We start from the raw sequence: 25,202 nt of genomic DNA on the forward strand, positions 1-25,202 counted from the left end.
CACACATATAAATGTATTGACGTGACCAAATTAATTAGTCACATTACACGTTTTTGGTGTAAAAAGAACTGGAATAGTTTCTAAAAATATAGTTTCCCTCTGTTGTTTTTACCATATGAATTCAAAAAGGCTAAAATACCCCCCCCCCCCCCCTCCAAAAAAAAATCAACGTTACCCGCAACCCACCCAAGTCAAGGACCCGAGCGCTCCCCTCCACAAATCCCCACCAGCAGAGGCAGTTAACCCCTCCGAGCGCACCTAACGCCTAATCGCGGCGCTCGAAAATTATTTGGCGTCCGGGTCCCGGCGCGCTGCGCTGTCGCCATCGGTCGCGCGCGCCACCCATCGGAATATCGCTCGCGGGGGCACTGGCACCTTTGCTTCCATTGGAAGCACAAATGGCTGCTCCCCCCTCCGCTTCTTCGTCGCTGCACGGATTACCAGTATCTTAATCGCACCAGATCGTAAAGGGGGAGGAATTAATTGTGGAGTCGGGTGGTGAGATCTGGTTTAGATTATTAGCCTGGTTGGTAGCGGCAGTCGGTGGTGTTGGGGTGTGTGCAGCGCGGGGGCTATAAATACGACTCAGATCTGGGAGGCCTCCTCCTCGTCCGCCCCAGTCTAATCCGATTCAAACCGCCGGTTCCCCGTGTCCGAGCTAAGCAAGCCTAGCCCAATTCCCGAAGCGCCAGCTGCTCGGTGAGCGCCGCGCCCCTCCCCACGCTTCGTGGCCCGCGATCCCGTCCCGCCTCCGCGAGATCGCTCGGTTCCGTTTCGTCCTCGTGCGCGATTTTTTTTTTCTGTCGTGTGATTTGTGTGGATCTGGGTCAGGTGCTAAACGCGATGGCGCAGAAGGAGGCAAATGGCAGCAACGGAGAGCACGCCGTCACCCGCCCGCCGCCGACGCCCTCGCCGCTCCGCTTCTCCAAGTTCTTCCAGGTGCGCGATCTCATCGCTGGATCTCGCTCGGCGTGAGGTTTGGGTCGGTTCGCGTGTTTCCGATCCTGATTGTTGGTGCCAAATTGCTGTTTGATCCAGGCGAACCTGCGGATCCTGGTCACCGGTGGGGCGGGCTTCATCGGCTCGCACCTCGTCGACAAGCTCATGGAGAACGAGAAGCACGAGGTACGTGCGCCCAGGACGAGATCTCGTTACATTTCGTTGCTCGTTAGGTTAGCAGGATCAGCCTGCGTCCATGTCTTAGGTTGGCTCCGTTATGGGAGATCGGTTAGATCTCATCTGAGTGATAAAGTCTAGATCTGTGTGAAAGGGACGTGAGTTGGGTGCTAATTGTGCCAGATACCTGGGGTGCAAGCTTTCGAGTTGCATTTTGCATCATGTGGGGTAATTGAGGTATAGAGCTTAAGCTGGAAGCGTTGCTCGAGTATTTGGGGTACTTCCATGCAGTGGCGGATGCAGAGGAACCAGGGGGGGGGGGCTCATTCACCTCTCTATCCCTCTTCCTCTTCTTGTCCCTCCTCTTTTCTTCTTCCTCTCCCTCATCCATGACAAAAATTGTTTGTGTGTGTGTGGGGGGGGGGGGGTGGCTGCTTCCATTACTTTCATGTATCTGATTGGTAGTGTGAGAGATCGCTGAACCGAGTGAGATCCAGCGGCAGTGCCTGCATTACTTTCTAGAGATCAAGCTGTATAGATGCTCTAGTCCTGAGTATCTGTTTTGTGGATCTATTTGGGAATTTGAGATATCACAGAGATCCAGCGGCAATGCTTCAGGGATCTTGTTACGATTACTTCATATTGAGCTGCCTGAGATAGTTTCTGTATCATGTGGAGTATCATTCTAAGGATTGAGATCTATTTTCCATAGTGTTGTTTCATGCTTCGTGCCACACTAAGTTTGTGGAGCTGAGCAACCTTTGAGTTCTAGGATCCTGTCTTGCAGACATTTTAGATGTTGACCGTGTTCTTTTGTGTTCAGGTCATTGTTGCTGATAACTTTTTCACTGGTTCAAAAGACAACCTGAAGAAGTGGATCGGCCACCCAAGATTTGAGCTCATCCGTCATGGTAAATAACTGGTTAACTACACATGCTTAAGACATTGGTAGTAAATTTCCAGTGTAGCTCATTTATGCATAACCACAAATTCTGTTATGTTTTACTTTAAGTTGACATCATTTTCAGTCTTTTCTTTAAACGCATCCTGAAAATTATTGATCCTGGATAGTCATGACAAATAAACTGCTATTTGTTTATGTCCTATGTGTCTCTGCTTGTCCAAAAACATGTCCTATTTTGTCTGTGAAATGGATTCTAAAATTCTGAATTTATTAATGAAGCCTTAGTTGTTGACTATACTAAACTCTCTCATTTGGCAGCCTTAGTTCTGTTATTCTCTTTCAAAGGTTCCTGAAATTTTGAATCATGGTTATTCAATGACAATTAATGTACCACACATTTATTTTGGCATATAGTCAATGCTTGTCCAAAATCGTGTCTTGAGTTGTTTGTTGAGTGAATTAACTTTTCCCCCTAATTAGCCATTGACTATTGGTGTGCGACTTACTATTGGCAACTTATATTCGGAGTACAAGTATGTGCATTCATGTTAATTTTCTGTGACTGGTGCTGTGAGTCTGTTACTTTGTTCATTACTGATCCACAAAATGTCCTGATGAGACATATAATGTGCTCAAATTATGTACTCGCAGAAATAAAGTTTACAAATCACTCCTCAGCTTTTCCATTTTAAGGTTATTTTCTTCCCCATGAGTTATGCACTTATGCTGTAAATTCTTTCTCATTGTTTTAGATGTCACCCAACCGCTGCTTGTGGAGGTTGACCAAATCTATCACCTTGCTTGCCCTGCGTCACCAATCTTCTACAAGCACAACCCTGTTAAGGTGTGCAGGTTCTCTGTTCTGTGAGAGGCAGTATATCATTTATTAATTTTTTCTGATCTTTCATGGCATTGAAATGTATGCAATATCCTGAACAGACCATCAAGACAAATGTTATCGGGACCCTGAACATGCTCGGACTTGCAAAGAGAGTTGGAGCTAGGTCAGTGTTCATCATGCCAATTGATTCTTCCAATGCCTGTCACATGAAAAACTATATTAAATGGATGTTTTATGTTCAATTGCAGAATTTTATTGACTTCAACCTCTGAAGTTTATGGTGATCCGCTTGAGCATCCTCAAACAGAGGCCTACTGGGGCAATGTTAACCCAATTGGTAAATTTGTTCGTCTGACAAATGCAATATATTTTGCTCTGCTTTTCATAATTAACTTTCAAGTTCTGTTGTTTTGATTGGGATTTTCTGTTTCAGGAGTCAGGAGCTGTTATGATGAGGGTAAGCGTGTAGCAGAGACGCTGATGTTTGACTACCACAGGCAGCATGGCATTGGTAATACTTTGTTATGTGCTAAACTTTACTATTAGCTCATAGCCCTTTTTGTTCTGTGATATCTGTGGCGTTACGATTTGTCCTCACCAATTTTTATCATCTATGTCTATAGAAATCCGAATTGCCCGGATTTTCAACACCTATGGGCCTAGGATGAACATTGATGATGGCCGTGTTGTTAGCAACTTCATTGCTCAGGCTGTGCGGTAATGCTTGTTGGCCTTTCTTTACTTCCTTCCCAGCTTGTGTCTAGATGGTTTTGGTGGCTTATCTTGTTACAATGTTGTAGTGGTGAACCCTTGACTGTCCAGAAGCCAGGAACACAGACTAGGAGCTTCTGCTACGTCGCCGATATGGTTTGTCTTCCATTGCATTTGCAATTGATTCATAGTTGGTCAAAACGCTGTCAGTGCTTATACCATCAACTATATCATCATTGTAGGTTGATGGTCTTATTAAGCTGATGAATGGAAACAACACTGGACCGATTAATTTGGGCAACCCAGGTATGATCCAACTCTATATTTTACTTTTGTTGCCACCCAGTGAGCAACTCAAATCTGTGTTATAGATTTATATAAGCATTCCCGTGGCAAAGAAGTCAGGTTTCATCTTCTTTCCCCTAAAGGGCTGTAATCTATTGTGCTGTAGGTGAATTTACCATGCTGGAACTTGCTGAGAATGTGAAAGAGGTAAGATGGATAAAAAGGAGTTGCAATTCTTTCTTCTTGCAAAGCTTGGGAAATCTGTGTGGTATACTGACGTGCCTGTTTTTGCAGTTGATCAACCCAGAGGTGACAGTGACGATGACCGAGAACACTCCTGATGATCCTCGCCAGAGGAAGCCAGACATCACAAAGGCGAAGGAAGTTCTGGGGTGGGAGCCTAAGGTCGTTCTGCGTGACGGCTTGGTGCTCATGGAGGATGACTTCCGGGAGCGCCTGGCTGTACCCAAGGAGACTAAGGCCTAAATGGCGTTGCACTTGGAGAAGAATATCATGGGAGGAGGATAATCATTATTTGTGGCCACATTTCATTACGGAATTTGAGTTCCAATAAACTGAATACATCGTTGTCGTTCAATTGAAAGATTGTATTACTAGAATGTTCATATGGGCCCGTTTGTCTGTGTTACTGCTTTTTACAGAACTTGTGGTACTTATGTTTGTAGCTTATGTACTCCCTAAATCGATTATAGCAACGTTGATGCCATTTTGAGCTTTTTCAATCTCTTTGCCTGATAGTGTCGGCTTGACATGGCTGCAGATTTGTGATGAATTTCTCAGGGTTGTTACCGATTCCAATTGGGCATTGAAATTTCACATGCAGCAGTTAGATTTCAACAGTAAAAAATCTAATCTGGTTAGTTATGTTTGGCCTGCATGTGTTGTGAAGCTTCTATTTTCGTACCAAAAAAATTGGGTGGAGGCTTGGAGCATTTGCTGTGTTTCATAACCTTTTATCACGTACTTGATGATAAAGCGTCTTGCTACGGTATTTCAGTAGCAGCTTCCTCGGTATGTGATTGACTAATGCCGTGTTTAACTGTCAAGCTGTCGTTGTTTCGTATGAAATCTGAAATGGGTCGACTCTTACGGTTCAGCCAACGAAAGGCCCATCCAGTCCTGTCTGGGACTTTCCCAGCAAAAAGCCATCAGCAGCAGGACTGCAGAAGCTGCGAAGGAAGTAAGGAACATGCATCGTGCTGAGATCTGATTGGTCGTTGCAGGACGGTTGCCGGCCGCCGGCCGCCGGCGTGCGATCCTTGAACCGGTAGCACAGCTCCTGCCGTGGAACGACGGATTGACTGCACGTTAAGCACGGTGAAACGAAGCAAGACGTGTCACGAAGTTTCCCCAGCGCTCGACGCGCCTTGCTCTCCAGCGTTGGTCGCCTGATCCAACCGTTGGATCCCAACTGTGGGTCCTGTTTTGTTGCTTGTCACAATTTATCACACTATATGTTAGACATGTCACATATTTTTAGATGTGTGTTTGATTTAATATCATAATTATAGCTTATCAGTTTTTCTTATACTCTTACTTCACATGTTATAGGGTATGTTTAGTTTGACGTCAGTAGCCGCCCCGCTAAAATATGGGTGTTGAACTGTGGGTGACTGTTTGGTTAAACGTCAAAACATTAGTTTGTTCAGTTGCGTATTTATTTTTGTGTCCACGCGTGAGCAAGACTGCGACAGAAAAATCCTTCATCAATTCTTGAAAGAGCCAGTGATTGGCGGGACACGCATGGGCTTAATCCAAACAGTCTCATAGACTCATTTTCGTGTCAAATTTTACTAAGTGTGAAGTATGACGACTATTTTTTTCATTACATTTTTTTAGTAGTCATATTTTGTCTAATCTATATTGTGAAAAAGTTAGTCGCTAACCAAATATGCTCGTAGTGCCATCCTACAAACTCTGGCACGAGGTGAGGTAGATCTGGCTCTAGCTTTGTTAGACTACCCTCAACTATATTTCCTTCATTTCGTTCCCTTTCTGATTCCCTTCCCCGTTCCCATTCCCTTTATTTCCTCTCATCTCCAACAGCTTTTCTTCAAGGGGAATCGCGAAGGGAAAGGAGAGAGAATTCAGTTCTGAAGGGAATGACCCTGGGAATCCCGTCGTGAAGTGAACCGTGAAGGGAAACTGTTGGAGCGCTGAAGTGAACGAGAATCCCTTCACGACGGGAATCTCCCCCGCGAAGGGAAGCCGTTGGGTTCGGTCTTAGGGCAAGTTAGGTAGAGTTGTAACTTTAAATGTTTTTTAATTAGTATCTTTAACTCTAATAATCCGTAAAATTAAATTGTAGTATAATAAGAGTATTTCAGTGTTTAATGAGTCATATTATTTTGATTTTAAGCTACAAACAAATATAGTTCACTTTATATTAACACTTTAAATTTAAAGTAGAACTGATCTGAAACTCTGCAAAAACAAACCTTAGTAACAGACAAGCCGACTCTGCTTCTGTTAGCTACCTGGCAACGTGGCCCCATCACGTTTACAAAACACAGGACGGGTGCACGACACGACGGGCAACGAATGATCCAACGCTTCCGCTCCAGGCAAGCGCAGCATGTGCGTCGCGATCTACGTGCCTGCCGATGTCGGTGGCACTCTCTGCCCACCATCTAGAGACACGCAAGTCTCTTCAGGACGGAGCTTAGCACGCAGACCGCGTCCCGATTACATCACTAAACCATGTTTAGAGAGTAGAGGAGACCACTCAAAAAAAAATTCTCAAGGATTAAGGATGCCAGTTTTATACTTTATGGGTTATTAGATCGATAAAAAAATAAAAAAAAATAAAGAATTAACCTCACCTAATTAAATTAAAAAAATAAACCAAGCACTAACCTATAACTACCCGTCTGTACCACTCTGGATCCCTGACTGAGATCCGCGTCGCGCGCTCTCGCCTGGCGCCGCCTACCTACTCCCGGGACTCCGTATCCGTCACGCGCCGGTAGCTGAGCTGGGCGGACGGGCAGCGCAACCGCGAGCAGAGACTCTGCCCACGCGCCGGAGCGGTCACCGGTCAGGACACGCCCCGCTTTTAAGGCCCAGCCCCCGCTCTCCTCGCGATCTCGCTCGCGCTTCCCCCTCCGTCTCTCCCTCGCTCCCAATCGCGGCAGGCGTCGCCCAGCAGTGATTTGATTTCCGCCCTCGCTTCCTCCTCCGCCCACGCCCATCCTCCGGCTCCGTGAGAGGCTTCTCCCGCGGCTGGGTTCGGCGGTTCGGCTCCAGGAGCTCGGCCGGCGCGGCTTCCCCGGATCTCCACGACCCGCTCCTGGTAAGCCTTAAGCACCCGTAAGCCTTAAGCAACCGCTCCTTTGTTTCCCTGATCCGATCGCATTGCCGCGCGCTCTCGAATTGTTCCGTGTCGGCGTTCTCTCTCGGTCCGTTGTGGTGGCTCGCGGCGATGGATCTGGTCCTCGCGGCCTCTTCACCCACGTGTGGTCGCGTGGGGGGACTGGGGAGGGAGCGTGATCCGGCAGCCCCTGCTTCCGGATTTTCGTCGGTCGGCGGCGACGCGATTCATTCGCGGGCTGTTTCGCTCCCTTGCGCGTCGTGTTTCGCAGGAAGCGGCGAGGAGGGTCCTCTCCTCGTTAAGCAAAGAAATGGAGTTGACTGCCGTAGTGGTGCGGCGTTGCCTGATTTGGTTCGCCGACGCCGTGGATCTTGATGGGCGCCTGCCGCCCGCTTGGTCATAGTTGCATGGTTGTCCTGGTTCTTTGCCCCAGCTGATCGATTTAACGATCCGTACTGGTAGAGTCAATTCGTAGCATGAAAACCTCATGTTGGTACTTGGTAATCAGGGGCAAGAGCATGGCGCCGAGGTGTTGTCTGATATTAGAATCCCTGTTTGGGGACCCATGTTAATTTTAAGTTTAGTTCTATGTTTGCTAGTGTCTGATTGTTTCCATATTTGCGACTGGTGTAACCAGATCTTGGTTTATAATGTTGTGCCTTTTCCTTTTGCAACCCTGACGAGTGATGAGTTCTCGTGAGAATGCTCCTGATCTCATTGTGGTTTGTGTGACACATTAACAGGTCGGAAAATTAGCAGACAAAGATGGCAACTTATGAGCCCAAGAACATTCTCATAACCGGTGCTGCCGGCTTCATCGCATCGCATGTGGCCAACCGCCTGGTTAGGAACTATCCGCGGTACAAGATTGTTGTCCTCGACAAGATTGATTACTGTTCCAACCTGAAGAATCTCAACCCTTCGCGGCCATCGCCAAATTTCAAGTTTGTGAAGGGTGACATTGCAAGTGCTGATCTGGTGAACTACCTTCTCATCACTGAGTCGATTGACACCATCATGCACTTCGCTGCTCAGACTCATGTGGATAATTCATTTGGTAATTCCTTTGAGTTCACAAAGAACAATATTTATGGTACCCATGTACTTCTCGAGGCCTGCAAGGTTACTGGTCAGATCAGAAGGTTTATTCATGTCAGTACCGACGAGGTGTATGGAGAAACTGATGAGGATGCTGTGGTTGGTAACCATGAGGCCTCACAGTTGCTTCCAACAAATCCTTATTCAGCTACAAAAGCTGGGGCTGAAATGCTTGTAATGGCTTATGGAAGGTCTTATGGTCTCCCTGTTATCACCACTCGGGGCAACAATGTGTATGGGCCAAATCAATTCCCTGAGAAACTCATTCCCAAATTTATCCTTTTGGCCATGAGAGGTCTTCCTCTTCCAATTCATGGAGATGGTTCTAATGTCAGGAGCTATCTGTATTGTGAAGATGTTGCTGAAGCTTTTGAGGTTGTTCTTCACAAAGGAGAGGTTGGACATGTGTATAATATTGGTACTGTGAAGGAGAGGAGAGTGATTGATGTGGCCAAGGACATATGCAAGCTCTTTGGCTTGGATACTGAGAAAGTCATCAGGTTTGTTGAGAACAGGCCCTTCAATGACCAGAGGTACTTCTTGGATGATCAGAAGCTAAAGAGATTGGGATGGGCAGAGCGCACACCGTGGGAAGAGGGCTTGAAGAAAACAATTGAATGGTACACCAACAATCCTGATTACTGGGGAGATGTCACTGGTGCATTGCTTCCTCATCCAAGGATGTTGATGACACCTGGAGTTGAAAGGCATAACTGGACTGAGGAAATCAAATCTCTGGCTTCTTCGCCAGCTGAAGCTAAGGAATCTAGCGCAGCAGCTCCTGCAACCACTACCGAAAGCACCAGCAGTGCCCCTCAAAAGCCTTCCTACAAGTTCTTAATATATGGTAGGACTGGATGGATCGGTGGCCTCCTTGGGAAGATATGTGATAAGCAAGGGATACCTTATGAGTATGGGAAAGGACGCTTGGAGGAGCGCTCTCAGCTGTTGGAGGACATTAGAAATGTGAAGCCAACTCATGTTTTCAATGCTGCTGGAGTCACTGGGAGACCAAATGTTGACTGGTGCGAGACCCACAAACAGGACACTATCCGCACCAATGTTGTAGGCACATTGAATCTTGCTGATGTCTGCCGTGAGCAGGGATTGCTCATGATAAATTATGCTACAGGCTGTATATTTGAGTATGATGCTAAACACCCTGAAGGATCTGGAATTGGCTTTAAAGAGGAAGACACGCCCAACTTCACTGGCTCCTTTTATTCCAAAACTAAAGCAATGGTAGGTTCAGTTTTGTTCTTCACGAACTGGCATTTGCCTTGTACTTTTTTTTTTTTGCGGGTTTTGCCTTGAACTTATTTACAAAGTCTGAATCTAATTTTTGTGCTGTTATACGCTGCACAGGTGGAAGAGCTATTGAAGGAGTACTATAATGTCTGTACTCTAAGAGTCAGGATGCCTATATCATCGGATCTAAGCAATCCTCGTAATTTCATTACAAAGATTGCTCGCTACGACAAGGTGGTGAACATTCCCAACAGCATGACAATTTTGGATGAGCTTCTGCCCATCTCCATTGAGATGGCGAAGCGTGACTGCAGGGGCATATGGAACTTCACCAATCCTGGGGCTGTCAGTCACAACGAGATTCTGGAGATGTACAAGAAATACTTAAACCCTGACTTCAAGTGGACCAACTTTACACTCGAGGAGCAGGCCAAGGTCATAATTGCACCTAGAAGCAACAATGAAATGGATGCATCAAAATTGAAGGGCGAGTTCCCTGAGCTACTGTCTATTAAGGATTCTTTGATTAAGTACGTCTTTGAGCCAAACAGGAAGGTTCCTGCTAATTGAGGATTAATGATACGATAGTGCTGAGGTTATTTGTACTGGTTATTTGACGCTAAATTAGCTAATGTTGCATGGTGGTAGTTGTGGTCGATTCTTTTGGGACGTGGAACGCATACTTCTTTTTGTGATTTGTTATGCATCGTGTTTTACACGCAGATATTAATGTTTTATATAGTGGCGGAGGTGTCGAGACCTGGTTATATGTGAGCACTACAATTGACATATTTCATTATCTATTAATTGTCGAGCACAGTTCTGGTACATGGTATTGTGTGTTCCATTTCTTTGTTGCACTTTGCTGTTTCTTTATATTTTTTCTTGATGGTTGTATGTCAAATGGACCGATCGTCGCCTTTTCGTTTTGCTCAGTTATACGCTTGTTCAGCTCTGGGATGCTTCCAGTTCCGTTTTTGTCTTCGATAAGAACGAAGTGAATACGTAATCCGCCCTTCTTTTTTGTTCCTGAACTCTTTGTTGCGACGGTGGTGAATGGAAATCGGAGCGGATTGCGGAAGACCCCTGACCAGTTCGAAAAAGAAAAATTCAATTGCTTTTGTGTCCTCCGTCAGTGCCATTTGTTTCGCTGGTATTGAGGTTCCAACCATCCAGAACCTCAGAAGATCGTACGTAATTGTTGCACATGGTCAGCTGCCAGCTCTTCCTGACCATGGCTAATGGTTTTCTTTTGCGGCCTAAATTTCTGTTTTAAAGGAATTTTCGTTCCTTTCAGCGTTTTAATGATTCCTGTCACGAAGTAATTTTCAAAGTCATTCCTTTTAGGACAGAGTTCTCTCATTTTTTCTTCGCGATTCATTGAAAATGAGAGAAAATAAAAAGAATAAAAATAAGACAGAGAATCGGAAAGAGAACGAAATAAAGAAAATATGATTGGAGATGTCGGTTTGCAGCTGTAGTATCTGGTGCATGGTGAAGCCTTAGTTGGTCACTCTTACTCCCCGTACAGCAAATGCACCTTGCCCCCGGGCGGCGGCGGCGAACTTGCCTCGGCGACCTGCCCAGTTGCATGGCTGGCTACCGGATGGCGCTCCCTGGGCCTAGAGACTCCTGTCGAAGCCCTTGGAGCCCTGTCTGTGTGCCTGCTTCGGTGCGACGGGGCTCTAGGCGCATCCCCCTTCCCACCTGCGTGCCGCACCGCTTCCACTTGTCAAGAGGCGCGTCGCGTGGGCTAGGCGCAGCAACAGCTGTCGCGCACGAGCGTTTGTGCCCGGCGCCGCGCTCGAAGGCGCCAGCCTGCGCCAGTGTGCGTGTTGTGGCTGGTGGATGTGGTTCGCCGTCAGGGTCAGCACCGGCGGGCACCGTTTTCCTGCTTCCCTTGGATCGACGCGGGCATTTCGTTGACATCAGTATGATTCGCCCATAAAATAGCAGCAGTGTCCCCTCTGCTGCTACGAAACGAGAACTAGTCCACCTCGCATACCAGTATGATTCAGCAACCAACGGTTCGGTTCAACAACCCGCGGTTGCGCAGCCTATGCTGCATCAGCACTCGACTTCCATCAGTAAGCGCATCTACCACCACCGCATAACAAGGACAGGGATGCACGGCGGATTTGGGCAAATGGAAATGGCAACAGATCCCAAACAGTGAAGCCACCACAACATCGTTCACAAGACAGGGAGCAAAACATCTATGGACAAACATTTCAATCAATATTACGATTATTTAAAACCTCAGAACAAGACAAAGGGCGGGTTGAATTAACAAAACCTGTCAAGCGACCAAAACAATTGAACAGGACGGGAGCAACGCATCTATGGATAAGCCTGCCATCATTACGATAATTCCAAACCTCAGCAACAACTGAAAGCTGAATTCAGCAGCTACAACTATGCAGCCTTTCCCACGTCAAAATATTTCGCAATAGAACTGAGACAATAATAGGAACAAAGCAACCCAGCCTCAGCAATAACATGTACACCAGGTTGAATTCAATAGCTATGACTATGCACCATCACCCGCATTGAAACTAAAAGTAGTAACTATTTATGATATAACTGAAACAAGGAATGAAAACAAGTGTAATAATTAACCTCATCTAACAACACTCTGCTTACGAATTCCCGAAATATGGATGCTACCATCTAATGCTGGTAGTCAAGGATCCCTTGCAGCATTGGGAAACATGGTTGATTCAACCATCTGCAATCAGGAGATCACCATCACGGTTGATTAAGTCGAAACAATTTTCACATCCCCATTGACAAGCAAGAAAAGGAAAAGGAACTTCAGTTAAAAACAGATTTGCAGGGCAGAGGCACAGGACTCCCATGTGTATCCTTCAAGCACAAGTTGAAATGATTACAACCAATCGCAGTTGAAGAATTCCAGGTGAGATTTGATGCCTAGTAGAAGAGCCACCCATATGCAAACTTCATAACATAAGCAAGGAGGGCCAAAGCATTAGTCCAAAAAGAGTGGATACGTCTACCGTTCAACTTCTCATAGCGAATAACTATCAATAGCAGACCTCGAAGCAGAATTTGCAACATGATGTTTCAAGCAGGCTAGCGACACAAATCCACGATAACTATACCAGGCAACTTGTTGACGCCTGAAGAGGTGAAGATTATGCATGAAAGGAATCAACTTTTAAAAGTACGATGCACCTCCAAGATCATGTGAATCATTAATGTGCCAGAGAAGATCGCATGAGATGCCCAAAATAAATAGAGTAATGCTTCCCAATAAAAAATGCAACAGCCACCTGCAAAATGAAAAAAAAAAAGAAGCCTTAACCCTCATAACACAAGCATTAATACGAATACAGTAAACCAACAACTAGAAAGAGGTTAAGCAAATGAAAAGCATGCATACCTCCTACTAAGATGGCTGGAGCTTGAACCATTCTATAGCAAAGGAACATCGTCTGAGCATCAGAACTCCAGCCTTTTTTACCTCGAAGATGATGTATCGTATGGTGAGGGTCAAAGGAAATGAGAGCACCTTCATACCGTAACTTTCACATGTGGAGCAACTTGGATGATTCTTCATTCCGCAGCATAAGGCATAGAAACTAAACGCAACCAAGTAATTTCCATAGCAGTGTTCAGCATCATCCACTTAACTCTAGTTCTATGTAAACACATTAAACCCATAAAATTCAGTAAAGCAAGACCCCTACAAACATAAGGTTTCGTTGTTCCCTGAACATAGTAGCACAAACAGCAGGAATGAACGGACTAATGTCCTTCATATTTGATGTCGAAATATCAACTTTGCGAAGGTATCTAGTTGGTCTGCATTGAATCAGCATGGTACTTCTCCAAGTCGGCATCAAGTTCTTCAGCGGACCTTGGCTGACTACGCTCTTTGCCACGACGACCACCAGATCCACCACCGCGCCTCCCGCCTCTTTGATGGGGTCTACGCTGCGGCAGACCTGCCGGGCCACCCTTAGGTGCGCTGTAACTGTAATATTTGCATAGTAATTTAGTAAACTTTCCGACAAAGTGAAAAGATTACTAAAAAAAGAAAAAAGAAAGATGACATCTAAATAGATAAGGACCACTAATGCTTTAGTTCACATCACGGCATATCAGGAGGATAAAATGCACCATCCCAATGACAGTCAATTACTGAAATGATATGCTGACCAAACTTCAAAATTAGTATAAAATAATTTTCAACCCTAGAATCTCCAACTCAACTCTGCTCAGAGACTCAGACCCCTAAAAATAGTACACAGATATACAAAATAGTACAATATATGCTAAATTTGGTGCATGGCAATAATGCCTACTGCAGAATGAAAACTACCATTAAGTACCAACACTTATAAACTATTGATAATAAAATTTAGATCATCTTATTTGCCTTGTCAAATTAATAGACATGAGTTGAAACCAATGGAAGTACTGTTTTATGACACACAAATAATATAACAGTAAACAACTATAACATACTGCCCTCACGTTAAATATCACTTAAGAATGGCAATTATTCTGAATACTGTCAAACATGGCCATACAGATTTGACATTGATATGAATTGATAGTTCATAAACAAATAATGCAGATGAGAAATATACCTCTTAGAAGCATTCCTAGCCTGGCCTCCATTAGTGACTGGAAGAGCAGAAGCTGCTGTTGGAGTATTGGTCCCAACTATCTCTATTTTCATGGGCTTACCATCAAGTTGCACATTGTTATATTTCTTAACTGCGGCTACAGCATCAGCACGCCTTGCAAATACAACTTCAGCTGTTCCCTGTAAGAAATAATAAATGTAAGATGTCAGAAAACCAGATACAGGGATGAGACAGGTAAGAGACCATAAGACTGCATCTGCACCTTAGACCTCCCACTTCGGTCATAGTTAATTGAGGATCGCTTCAGATCACCTAGCTCGGAGAAAAGCTCCTGCATCATAATACATACAAAACAACTCAGATGATGTTTATAATGGCAACAACTCGATATCGCAAAAGAAATTCAGGTGATGTATGCTGCATGTGATTGATTAATTGATCCACAGAAACTTCACTGTGATTTTAAATATTTACCATTAAGTTAAATCTCATGAAACACAGAATTACTACCTACGGTAAAGAAATTAAAAGGACGTAATGCAATAAGCATACCACAAGATAAGAAAATTAACAAACTGAGGACTCATAACGAGCTGCAAATTTGAGGATCAAAACAGAAGTATATTCTTACATGTTTGAACAGCGTACTATTAAAAACGTTAAATCCAATAAGGTTATGGCAGAAAATGAATAGCAACCAATGTGCAAATGTAGATATCTGCTGGATCTAAACATCTCGATAGAAAACACAATCATAACATCTACACATGTTCACCGCAAGTTAAAGGAAAACGCCACAGTCAAAAACCAAACAAGTGATTTGCACAAATTACAATATCAGGCTTAAAACAATAGATCCGAACTAGTAGAAAGTTCAAACACCAAATATCTGCCGATCTAAGCTCTAGATCTAGAAAAAAGATCACCTAATTACATATCTAACAGACTATTATACAATTTTCCCCAGTTAATTGCTTAGAAGCAACAACAGAACATGCTGAACCGGTGACGCATCTACCTTGATGTCCTCGTTTGAGACGCCAAAGTCCAGGTTGGAGATGTAGAGCTTGGTGCCCGTCTCGATAGCCGAGACCCTCCCGCCGCCACCGCCGCCACCTCCTCCCGCAGCGACCGCGGGGTACATGTCGTGCTGCCACGCCGCATCAGGGGCCTGGATCGCGTCACACCACAGTGAGAAAACCACCCGACCACCTCCTCCAGCCTGCCTCGGCGAAAACGGAAGTCCCGCATCCACCGCCGGGCGACGCCGAGCCTTAGTCCGTTCGATTTGTTCGTACCTTCGGCGGCTGGTAGGGAGCCTGCCTGTTCCCGGACCTCTTGAAGGGGCGCCTGGTCGGCCCAACCCCGCCGCCGCCGCCGCCTCCAGAGGCAGATCCGCCCCGGCTGCGGCCTCCCCCGCCGGAGGAGGGGTTGCTCTTCTTGTTGTTCTTGATGATGTCGTCGAGGGTCATGTCGAGGGTCTCCGCCATAGGTGCTCGGGGGCTGGGGCTGGTCGACGACGAAGAAGCGGCGAATTGAGAAGGAAGTAGATTAGGGTTGCGAGCTGGGGTGGGGAATTGGGGATTTTATATTTTTGGGAGATGCGTGTGGAGAACGCGGGTTGAGGCGGTGGGGCCGCACGAAGCGTGGCGTTGACTGCGACTTAGGATATTTCAGCAGATTATGGTTACAATTGGATTATAGAAGTTAAATTTAAAAACTTTTACAATATAACTTTCATAATCTAGCTTTTTTTCAATTTAAAATCTACGAATTCTTTTTCAAAATTTGTAACTGAAATAAATAAACTCTTAGTAATTTTTATTTCTACTTATAGAGTGGTATATGTATGAAATGTTGTTGGACATGTTCTTATATTTATGTTTGGTTAGATAAATGATATCAACTCGTCTAGCACTAGTTGATACAGATTCTACAATTATTCTATCAAAATGTGAACAACCACATACGAAAAATTTGGCCGTATGATTTCGTACTAGTTCTGTCAACTTCTGTAATTACATGTGCTTAGTGATGATTAGTTGTAGCAAATATGACTCTCTTAAGGAATATATGTGATTTTAATGATTAATAACAACATAGCTGTCGGAGGGTGAACTCCTCAAGTGGGGATCCGGAGGCACCCCTTTGAGATTCCGTCGAGGGATGATTCTAAATCCGCTTCGTAGGTGAAATAAATGGGAGTAAATGAGATGCAGGTGGAGGTGGAATGATCGGATGCAGGAAGTAGTAAATGCTCAGGGGATTTTTAGACAGGTTCGGGTCATACTGAGCGTAACACCCTACTCTTGTGTGTATGCTATAAATGCTCTAAGAATGTCTATCTGAGGATCTGCTGGATTACAAGAATATTTGTCTAGTCTAAAGCTTCGTGCTCCTTGTTCTTCGGCTGATCTATGCTTCGGTGTTTGTCCTCTGTTGTCTTGATCTACGATCGGTCGAACTGAACTCAACTTGAATTGAACTTTAACTTCTCCGGGAAGCCCGCTCGGCTTATATACCCACCGGGGCGGTAGCGTGTCCAGAAAGGATGGCACGAGTTCCAAGGCGCCATAAATGGAAAGCAGCTATCATGGGCTGCTGCGTGAGGTGACGGGGAGGGTTGAAAACGCGCCCCTGTCCAGTCTTGTTCGTCATCATGTTGCTTTTTAACGGGCGCCGCAGGGAGGGCCCACCGGGCAGCCTCCGAGCAACCTGGCGTGCCCACCCAATCAGAGCAAGCCTGACACAGCAGGGCGGCAGGCGGGGCACCTCGAGCTCTGCGAAGTTATCCCGAGGCACGCCGGATGATGCGCGATGGGACCTGTGCATTAAATGTCCCCACGTCTCCCTGTCAGGCTGTGGCAGGGACTGACAGTAAGCGTGGGGGGAGCAGTTGGAAGTGACAGACCACGCGCCCTCTTAAATGCAGCATCGGGCCTCTCACCAGTTGACACCTCACCGCTGGGCCTCTGTGGGGATCACCAGCGAAGGACTTCTCAGGTCCTCGGGGAACCAAGTGCTCGGGGGCCACTGTTCGCAGCCCCGAGCACTCTCTCCCGGATATGCCATTTCTCCCGGATATTTCCCTCGGGGAACCGAGTGCTCGGGGGCCACTGTTCACAGCCCCGAGCACTCTCTCCCGGAACTGACTGTTTGGGTCCTCGGAGAATCGAGTGCTCGGGGGCCATTGTTCATGGCCCCGAGCACTCTCTCCCGAAACTGACTGTTTGGATCCTCGGGGAACCAAGTGCTCGGGGGCCACTGTTCATGGCCCTGAGCACTTTCTCCCAAAACTTGGCTTTTCTTATCATCGGGGAACTTGGGTGCTCGGGGGCCACCGTTCGCAGCCCCGAGCACTCTCTTCCCGGCACTTGGTCTTCTCGGGCCATCGGGGAACTCGGGTACTCGGGGACCACTGTTCGTGGCCCCGAGCACCCTCTTCCGGAACTTGATCTTCTCGTACCTCGGGGAGATAACCCCCGAGAGAGGGCGCCATGTGGCACTCTGCTGTTCTGGCCTCGGGACTCGGGGACCCCCGGTTCCCATGTCACCAATAATAGTCAATGAGACTAACATGTTTAGCGAGTATATATTTTAGCATATCTTATAGATGTAATACATGAAGAAGCCACAAAGTCGAACTCAAGAAATTTTGAATTGGATGAGTTCAGAAAAAGTTATTAACGTCGAATAATCTGATGCTTTGAAAGTTATACACACTGGAGTATTTTTCAAAGATGAGAAAAAAAAGACTATACCGGATAGTCCAATACTAAGCAAGATGTTCACACCAGAGTATTTCCCGGGAGGAATATTCTGATGCAAAAGATTTGTACACACCGAATGGTCCGGTTCTCATAGATGATATACACACTGAAATATTTTTCAAGAGGGATATTTTGATGCATAAAAGATTGGAATGTTGGATGATCCAACGATGAATAGGAGTGTACACTACAGGTTTCAACAGAGTATTTTTCAGAAGGTTTTCAGTGAAGAGATGAGTTATACATACTGGATGGTTTGGTGATTAGAAGATTATATACACCAGACAAATGAACAGTGAGAAGTGGCTCGGTTGGCTCAAGTCTGCACACCAGATAGTCTGGTGATAGAGTTCAAGGTTATACCGGAACAGCCGTGTTCGCAATGGGTTTAAGTGGGGTACCAACGGCTAGTTTCTAGTGCTGTACACATTGGATGGTTCGGTGTTTGTACTTTTATTGATATCAGATCACCTGGTGTTCACAGTCATTTGTGACCGTTGGAACAACGGCTAGTGTGCGGATTTGAGGCTATAAATACCCTTTCACTCGGTTATTTGACTGTGCTAGAGTATAGAGAAACACATATACACCTGAGAAGATATTCAAGTCACCAAATTGGTCAAAGTAATCATCCAAGGCAATTAAGCGCATAATTAGGAAGTGATTAGTGCTAATAGATCTAGAGAGAGTTATTGCTAGATGTTGTTGGCTAGAGATGGAATCTGAGAGAAATCATCCAAATAGTATTTTAATTAATCATTAAGTTGATTATTTACATAATCATGACTGCAGTGATTAACAAAAATACCATCCCGGTAGTCCCGACACATATTTTGTGGCTAAGATCAGAATACATGTCTTTCCAACATAAACATCACAACAAAGCTTAAGAAAGAGCGAGTAATTAAATTATATTACAAGCTCTGGGTTATTAAACATTTAAAACAATTTACATCAAAAGAAAGTTAGGAGGACTAAAGAAAAGCTCACATCCTAACCAAAGGTATAAACTACATAGTGAAAGATTAACATGTATGAACCAACAAGAGCTAGGTAAAACCATATGCCCTTAGGTTCCACCTAAAAGCCTTACCACACGAGTAGTTTGTACTACTCATTCCCGTCACCTACATCGATGGGTGTGAAGTAGCCAAACACGAGCTCTTATTCATCGGTAAAACCTGAAAGAGTAGTGTGAGTACGAAGTTACTCTCAAGGCTTAATCCATAATGAGCACATATAATAACCCGACTCTAAGGATTTTGTATTTAATTCGTTAGCAAGAGTAGACCACAAGGTTAAGTAAATTCATATGCGTAAGAAAACTAGACTTCTATGTGTGAGCATCTATACTTAACTCAAGGCGTAGCTACCCTGCAACATCAACTTGCGCATAAATGTAAAAGGAATCATCTCATGTGATCAATAATGCTTAACAACCAAACCCAACATACCATACCAATCAACCTAAATCCAAAAACTATATGACCGATGCGGATGGACAAAAGCATGCTCATAACCGAGAGCACGATAATTCGAATTGTTCTTACACTCTACAAAGGGTACAACTTTATCCACACGACTCGGGTCCATCCTCTTGGCCCCTGAGACAACAATTATCGTACCCAGAACTACCCACTTGCACATGCCCCTATGACATCGGGTTTACCTTGAACGTGTCCTGGACACCTTCGGCTCCTGGCCACCTTGTTTCTCCTTTATTTTTCTTATGCAAGGCAAGCGTCAGCATGGCGTATGATACTTAGCTCATTCGTCTATTATCCGAATATGTGGTTATACGAAAAGTGCTAAAGCTAATGGTACTGATGGACGATGATTAAACGATGCAAGCGGTTTATGGCATACGGGCACCTCTCTTGACCTATCCCCAGCACTGCTCACATATCATCTCATCCTCACATCTCATACCATCCACATCATTGTCATTATATTTTGCAAACAATAAGTAAGCCCTAAACTCGTGAACAATGGTTGAACCATTGCCCATCTTCTACCGAGGACCTAAGCATTTCAAATAACTCGTAAATTAGACATCAACAATATTACCAAGGCTACAAGGATATAGATAATCAATAACTCAAGATAGAGGTAATACAAGTCAATATAGGTTCTACCCATATAAACCTGATTTCGACATCGTTAAACATGCAAACCTACGTAAGCGATAACTTATCAATTTAGACTCCATTCAATTCAAACTAAAGGGTGTAATATGCTTAGATGCGTGTCTTGTTGCTCTAGCTGTTGTCGGATACTGCTCGCACAGCACTCACAGAACTCAGATAGCTCGGCGACACCTTCACTCGCTTGGACCGTTGGTGTAACGCTCTCTAAATGAAACAAGAATGCATTGCATAAATAATCAAACGATGGAAAAATGTGCATACGATGCATGCTTGAATATTAATAGAGCGTCATGGTTCAAAAATATTTGCAAAAGGCCGCTAAATGATTAGGGTTCCGAAGTTTGAAACCCCAAATAAGATAACTTAAGTACATATATCCTTGAATGGCTGATGGTCAGACCGACATGGAGGTGGAAGTCTGATAGTCGGTCTACAGGAGGTTTTGGCATCTGACGGTCAGACCGATAGTATGTTCACGGTCAGACCGCCGTCTGGTGATCAGATCAGCCCTAGTGGAGGTCAGACTGCGAGACCTTGTTGGTGCCACTTTGCGAGGCCGCCGGCGAAGAGTCCGTTGAAATCTTCGATCACGAAGGGTACCAAAATGCTTTATGAGACTAGTGAAGTGCTTCTAAAGTGATTTGTACAATATTCACCGAGCTAAACTCAAAATACCCCATGGATAAGCCCTAGGCTTGGGTTAAATTTGTGTCTAAATGAAATGAGGATCGATTAGAGCTTGAGAATGATGGGAAAATAGTAGGGGATGTCTCACCTTAGCGTAGGGAGGCCTTCTATTGGAGGGGATCACTCCAAGAAAGCTCTGATTTGGCAATCAGGCTTTGGGGTGGCTTAAGGCTTGAGGTGGAAGAACGCGCATAGGAACTCCCCCGACGAAGAGGATGAAGGGGATGAACTCGAGGAAGCCTTTGCAGAGCTCGAAGAAGTTCCCCTATCGATCTCCAGACGTCGTGGATGTCGAGGTGGTATCTTCCTATCTCTTGGTGTGGGTAAAGGAGTGAGTGAGAATGAGAGTGTGAGAGAGAGTGAGTGTGAGAGAGTTGACCGATTTTCTTAAGTGGAGCCTCTGCACTATGACGTTCAGACTGCGGGAATCTCACATGGCAAGCCTACGTGGCTATCCACCTGGTGGTCAGACCGCGAGGAATTCCGGTCAGATCACGAGAGAGATCCTTTGCTGAATTCTCCTAATTTTCCCCATCTTTTCTTTCTTCTTTCTTTTCTTCTTTTCTCCAAGGTGTTTAGGTCTCCCTATCTCTTCCTAAACCATTTTCACTCTCAAAAATATCGAAAATAATAATTAATCGCATAAAATATAACATCATGATGATGATACATGCTTAATTACATAATTAGCCTTTTGAGATTTGACAGGATCAATAAGTGATCCTACATTGTACCAAGTGGTACACTGGCGTCTTAGTCTTAATGACTCATCGATACCTTGAGCCTCCGAAGTGAAGACGGCGACAAGTGACCGGAAGAGATGCTTGTGGTGAGGTCTTGCCTTGTGACTTAGTGGTTCAACCTACTTGAGACATAGGTGGCTCAAAGGCCGTGACTTCAGGCCTTGGTAGCCTTGGTGGCTACTTCAACGTGGACTAGGAGTTACGGTTATATTATTGATATCACATAATAAAAATCTCTTGTGCCGAGCTTGCTATCTCTACCTTCTTTATTTTTCCGCATTTACATGTTAGCAATCTACATTTACATGTTTACCTTCCTAGAGTAGTTTGCTAGGTTTAGCTATAGGTTGCAAACCTTTTGTTTTCTAGGTTTGGTTATAGGTTGCAAATCTTTTGTACAGTAGAGTAGACATATTAGATAAACCTATATCATATTTAGATAGAAAATTGGAATAGGTTTATCTTATAAAGTGTTTGGAGCTAATTTGTTTTAAATGTCATAATTCACCCCCCTCTTAGGACGTCACTGATTCCTTCATTAGTGAGAATTAAGAATAATTAGCTATGCATTAGTTACAATTAGATGCTATTAGCTATAATTAAGTATTTTTTATGGGTAATTAGCAATGAATAGTGACATGTTAAGTTATAATTAATAAATATTAGTACCAATTAGAATAATTTGTTGATATTATAATTATAAAATTATCATATTATAAATAAATCAAGTTATAAATAGATATAATGCTTATCTTTTTAGCACCTAAACACATTTATATGTGTATCCTATACATTTAACCAAATACTATCATGTATTGTTCTATAATCGAACCAAACATGTTACTTATACCATCATATCCAAGATCATCCCATCCATTCAGAATGATCTTATCACATTCAACTTCATACAACCAACTAAACACTACTTAATATTTGATTGCTCTATGAAAGATAATCATGTATGTGATGGTTCAACTGGATGGGTTGATCCTGGATGGGATGGTATAGGTCTGATGTTTAGTTGGCTGCATATGATGATACACATTTCAGTTTGGTTGGTTGTATGGAATGGAACGATCTCGTACAAGTTTGTGTTTAATTGCCTGAATATGTAGTGATATGATAACCTTCTCTCTATTATGATGAGTTTACCTCCTCTATACAAGTCGTTTGCTCCTAGCTTGATAAATACACAATTTGTTAGTGTAAATAAATACACATCTGTTTATTTTCAACACGGTTTCAGTCATTTGCCATTGATGTCTTCTGGGAGTAAATTCTTTGTGGTGAAATCAACCATCCAATGTTGGGAGTTAGATAATAGAATTACATAGCAAAATTCAATTCCTCACACTTCAATATGAGGAACACTACTCATCGTACAGAAGAGATTTCTCTAGAACATGTCGCACATGAAAAAGATCAGTGGTCTTGTGCAGGAATACACATCATATGAGGAAATCAAGTATGGTGGCATGAACACATAAATATCATTACATGTTATTTATGACTATCATGATCAATGAAACAAAAATTCACTTGCAGAGACCTATATGTATTCATCATACTGGTTACCAACATCATAATAGTAGTTCTGAACAACAAGGAACATGGACATAGTACAACTTGTTCTGAAATAGCAAGGAATATGGACATAGCAAGGAACAACAATCATCCAGAAGTTCTGAACATACACCTACAATAGTTCTAAGCATCCAGTAGTTCTGAAATAACTATAGTACAACTAAACATAGATATAGTACAACTAAACATGGATGACACTTAGCAAAAGATCAGTTCTGACAGATTACCACATAACACACAATACCACCAATCTAAACAATCCAAGCCAGAGTCAATGGGCTAGCTCAACACCACCAGATTTGCAAATTCAAATCTTCTAAACTTGTTGAAGCACAAGCACAGACAACCTTCCAAAAGGCAGGAAGAAATGGTCTGACATGATGCTAAAAATTGCACTGACATGATGCTAAAAAATGCGAACACAGTTTAGAAGAGCATAGCAATTACATAGGCAGGTCAATCATGAATGAGATTTTGTGTTATAGTGCATGAAGAAGGTATAGATTAGAAATGTGCATCCTTCTTCATTGACATTAGTATATTAGTCCTAGCAACAAACCTTGCTGGTGTATCCAGCCTTCTTAATCACAGTCTTTAGGAGCTCAAGTACTCCCTTGTTCTCCTATAAATCAGGAAAGAGAAACAAATTAAAACCTATGTCTTTCCAATAGTGGACATATAGATCAAGAATTGTTCCTAGCTTGTTAATAGCATCTTGCTCCAATAGGAATGATCATGAACTCCTGTGTACATATATAAGGCATAAGTAACATTTTGCACAAAGCAAAACAAGATGAATGTGAAAATCTTGGTTCACGGCATTGCCTACGTAGCAAGCTTGGGAACCACCATTGACCATCCCTACTCATTTTTAGTCCCATCAAGTTGCTGAACCATAAAATTATCAATCTCAGTGTGTGACATAGGGTCATGTATAACAAACAAAATAAGAAATGAGCATTCTATTTAATTTCATAAAACAATGAGCATTTGTATTTAATATAGCAATTTGTGTAGATGAGCGGGGTGTCAGCGAGCTTTTGGTCTGGTGGTAGCATCTTTCTGCTCTAGTGGCGGTGTGGCTCTGACATGGCAGTGGGGACGCGACATCAGTGACAAAGCTCATCGAGAGGAGCGGGCAGGAAGGTGTGGCGACGGTGTGCTGCGAACCACCTGATGGTGTTGCCCCTAGATCCGAGCTGTAACACCCTGTGTTTAGCATATTGTATAATTACAGAATTAGCTCCAAATTAAAACTTTTTGAGGATAATTAAGTAAGCTAGTACATGTACAGGGATGTGTATGTATGCCAGTACATACACCTTCACACGTGTTGGAGGTATGGAGTTGACTAGTTGTTCCAAAGTTTACCAGTGCAAATTCTAGCAACATCACTACATTAGGTTGACTGTCATGCATTATTGGATTTTATGATTCTTTGTGTGGAGGTTTGAAGTGAATGTCTCTCAATTCAAACCTACTCTTAGATTCTGGTCAGCTCAAAAATCAATTTCAGCTTCAAATCCCCTTTAAACCAGATATCCAAAATGAATCAACTTCAACCTAATTGGAGTTGATCTTAATCCAAGTCAGGATTCCAAATTCAAAATTTGCCAAATTGAATTATTTCAAGCTTCATGTTTGTTTCTCTCTTTCTTTTTCTCTTCTCTCTTTACTTCTCTAATTTTCCCCATGGGCCGGTTTCTTTTCCTTTCTTCTCCCTTAGCCCACACCGGCCTCTCTTCTTTTCCTTGGCGCGGCCCATACCGTCTCCCAGCCCATCCGGCCGCCCCGCCCTTCCTATCCCCACGCCTGGGCCGTCTTTCAGCCCAGCCCGCCGCACGTCTCGGCCGCTGGCACGCCCGCGCACGAAGGCGTCCGCGCCCGTGTACGCTTTCCTCTCAGCCGTTCGCCGCGACGCGCGTCATCCAGCCGCCCGACCAAGCGTCTCCTCTCTCCTCTCTCCTTTCTCCCGCCGCCAGTGAGGACGCCGCTCACCACCGTCCTTCACTCCCCTGAGCTACCGCTCTCTCTCTTCTCTCCCCCTCCCTCTCACAGCGCCACTCGCCCATGCCCTGCCGTGGAGACTTCTGCGCCCGCGCCCATACCGAAGCAGCGCGA

General features: G+C 44.3%; 3 protein-coding genes across 4 annotated transcripts; 2 read left to right on the forward strand and 1 right to left on the reverse strand.

Moving 5' to 3' along the window:
* Window positions 1-365: 365 nt before the first annotated feature.
* LOC133912183 (UDP-glucuronic acid decarboxylase 6-like) lies at window positions 366-4,595 on the forward strand. The gene is made up of 13 exons (XM_062354792.1): window positions 366-699; window positions 832-939; window positions 1,039-1,125; window positions 1,940-2,027; window positions 2,773-2,864; window positions 2,960-3,024; window positions 3,110-3,198; window positions 3,295-3,372; window positions 3,485-3,578; window positions 3,662-3,728; window positions 3,815-3,878; window positions 4,024-4,064; window positions 4,152-4,595. The coding sequence occupies exons 2-13, from the start codon at window positions 844-846 to the stop codon at window positions 4,341-4,343; spliced, it is 1,053 nt and encodes a 350-aa protein (XP_062210776.1). The 5' UTR covers window positions 366-699; window positions 832-843; the 3' UTR covers window positions 4,344-4,595.
* Window positions 4,596-6,778: 2,183 nt separating this feature from the next.
* On the forward strand, window positions 6,779-10,362 carry LOC133912184 (trifunctional UDP-glucose 4,6-dehydratase/UDP-4-keto-6-deoxy-D-glucose 3,5-epimerase/UDP-4-keto-L-rhamnose-reductase RHM1-like). The gene is made up of 3 exons (XM_062354793.1): window positions 6,779-7,170; window positions 7,932-9,528; window positions 9,652-10,362. The coding sequence occupies exons 2-3, from the start codon at window positions 7,954-7,956 to the stop codon at window positions 10,102-10,104; spliced, it is 2,028 nt and encodes a 675-aa protein (XP_062210777.1). The 5' UTR covers window positions 6,779-7,170; window positions 7,932-7,953; the 3' UTR covers window positions 10,105-10,362.
* A 2,775-nt stretch (window positions 10,363-13,137) lies between these two features.
* On the reverse strand, window positions 13,138-15,724 carry LOC133912186 (THO complex subunit 4A-like). 2 transcript variants are annotated; one of them, XM_062354795.1, is made up of 5 exons: window positions 15,449-15,724; window positions 15,169-15,321; window positions 14,413-14,481; window positions 14,151-14,329; window positions 13,138-13,525 (listed from the first exon to the last, which is right to left on the reverse strand). In XM_062354795.1, the coding sequence occupies exons 1-5, from the start codon at window positions 15,638-15,640 to the stop codon at window positions 13,351-13,353; spliced, it is 768 nt and encodes a 255-aa protein (XP_062210779.1). In that variant the 5' UTR covers window positions 15,641-15,724; the 3' UTR covers window positions 13,138-13,350. The 2 variants fall into 2 exon arrangements, with proteins under 2 accessions (XP_062210779.1, XP_062210778.1); XM_062354794.1 differs by having other exon boundaries at window positions 13,138-13,531; window positions 15,449-15,723.
* Window positions 15,725-25,202: the final 9,478 nt, after the last annotated feature.

This window comes from Phragmites australis, chromosome 3, assembly GCF_958298935.1.
Source record: "Phragmites australis chromosome 3, lpPhrAust1.1, whole genome shotgun sequence".
Taxonomy (NCBI): Eukaryota; Viridiplantae; Streptophyta; class Magnoliopsida; order Poales; family Poaceae; genus Phragmites; species Phragmites australis.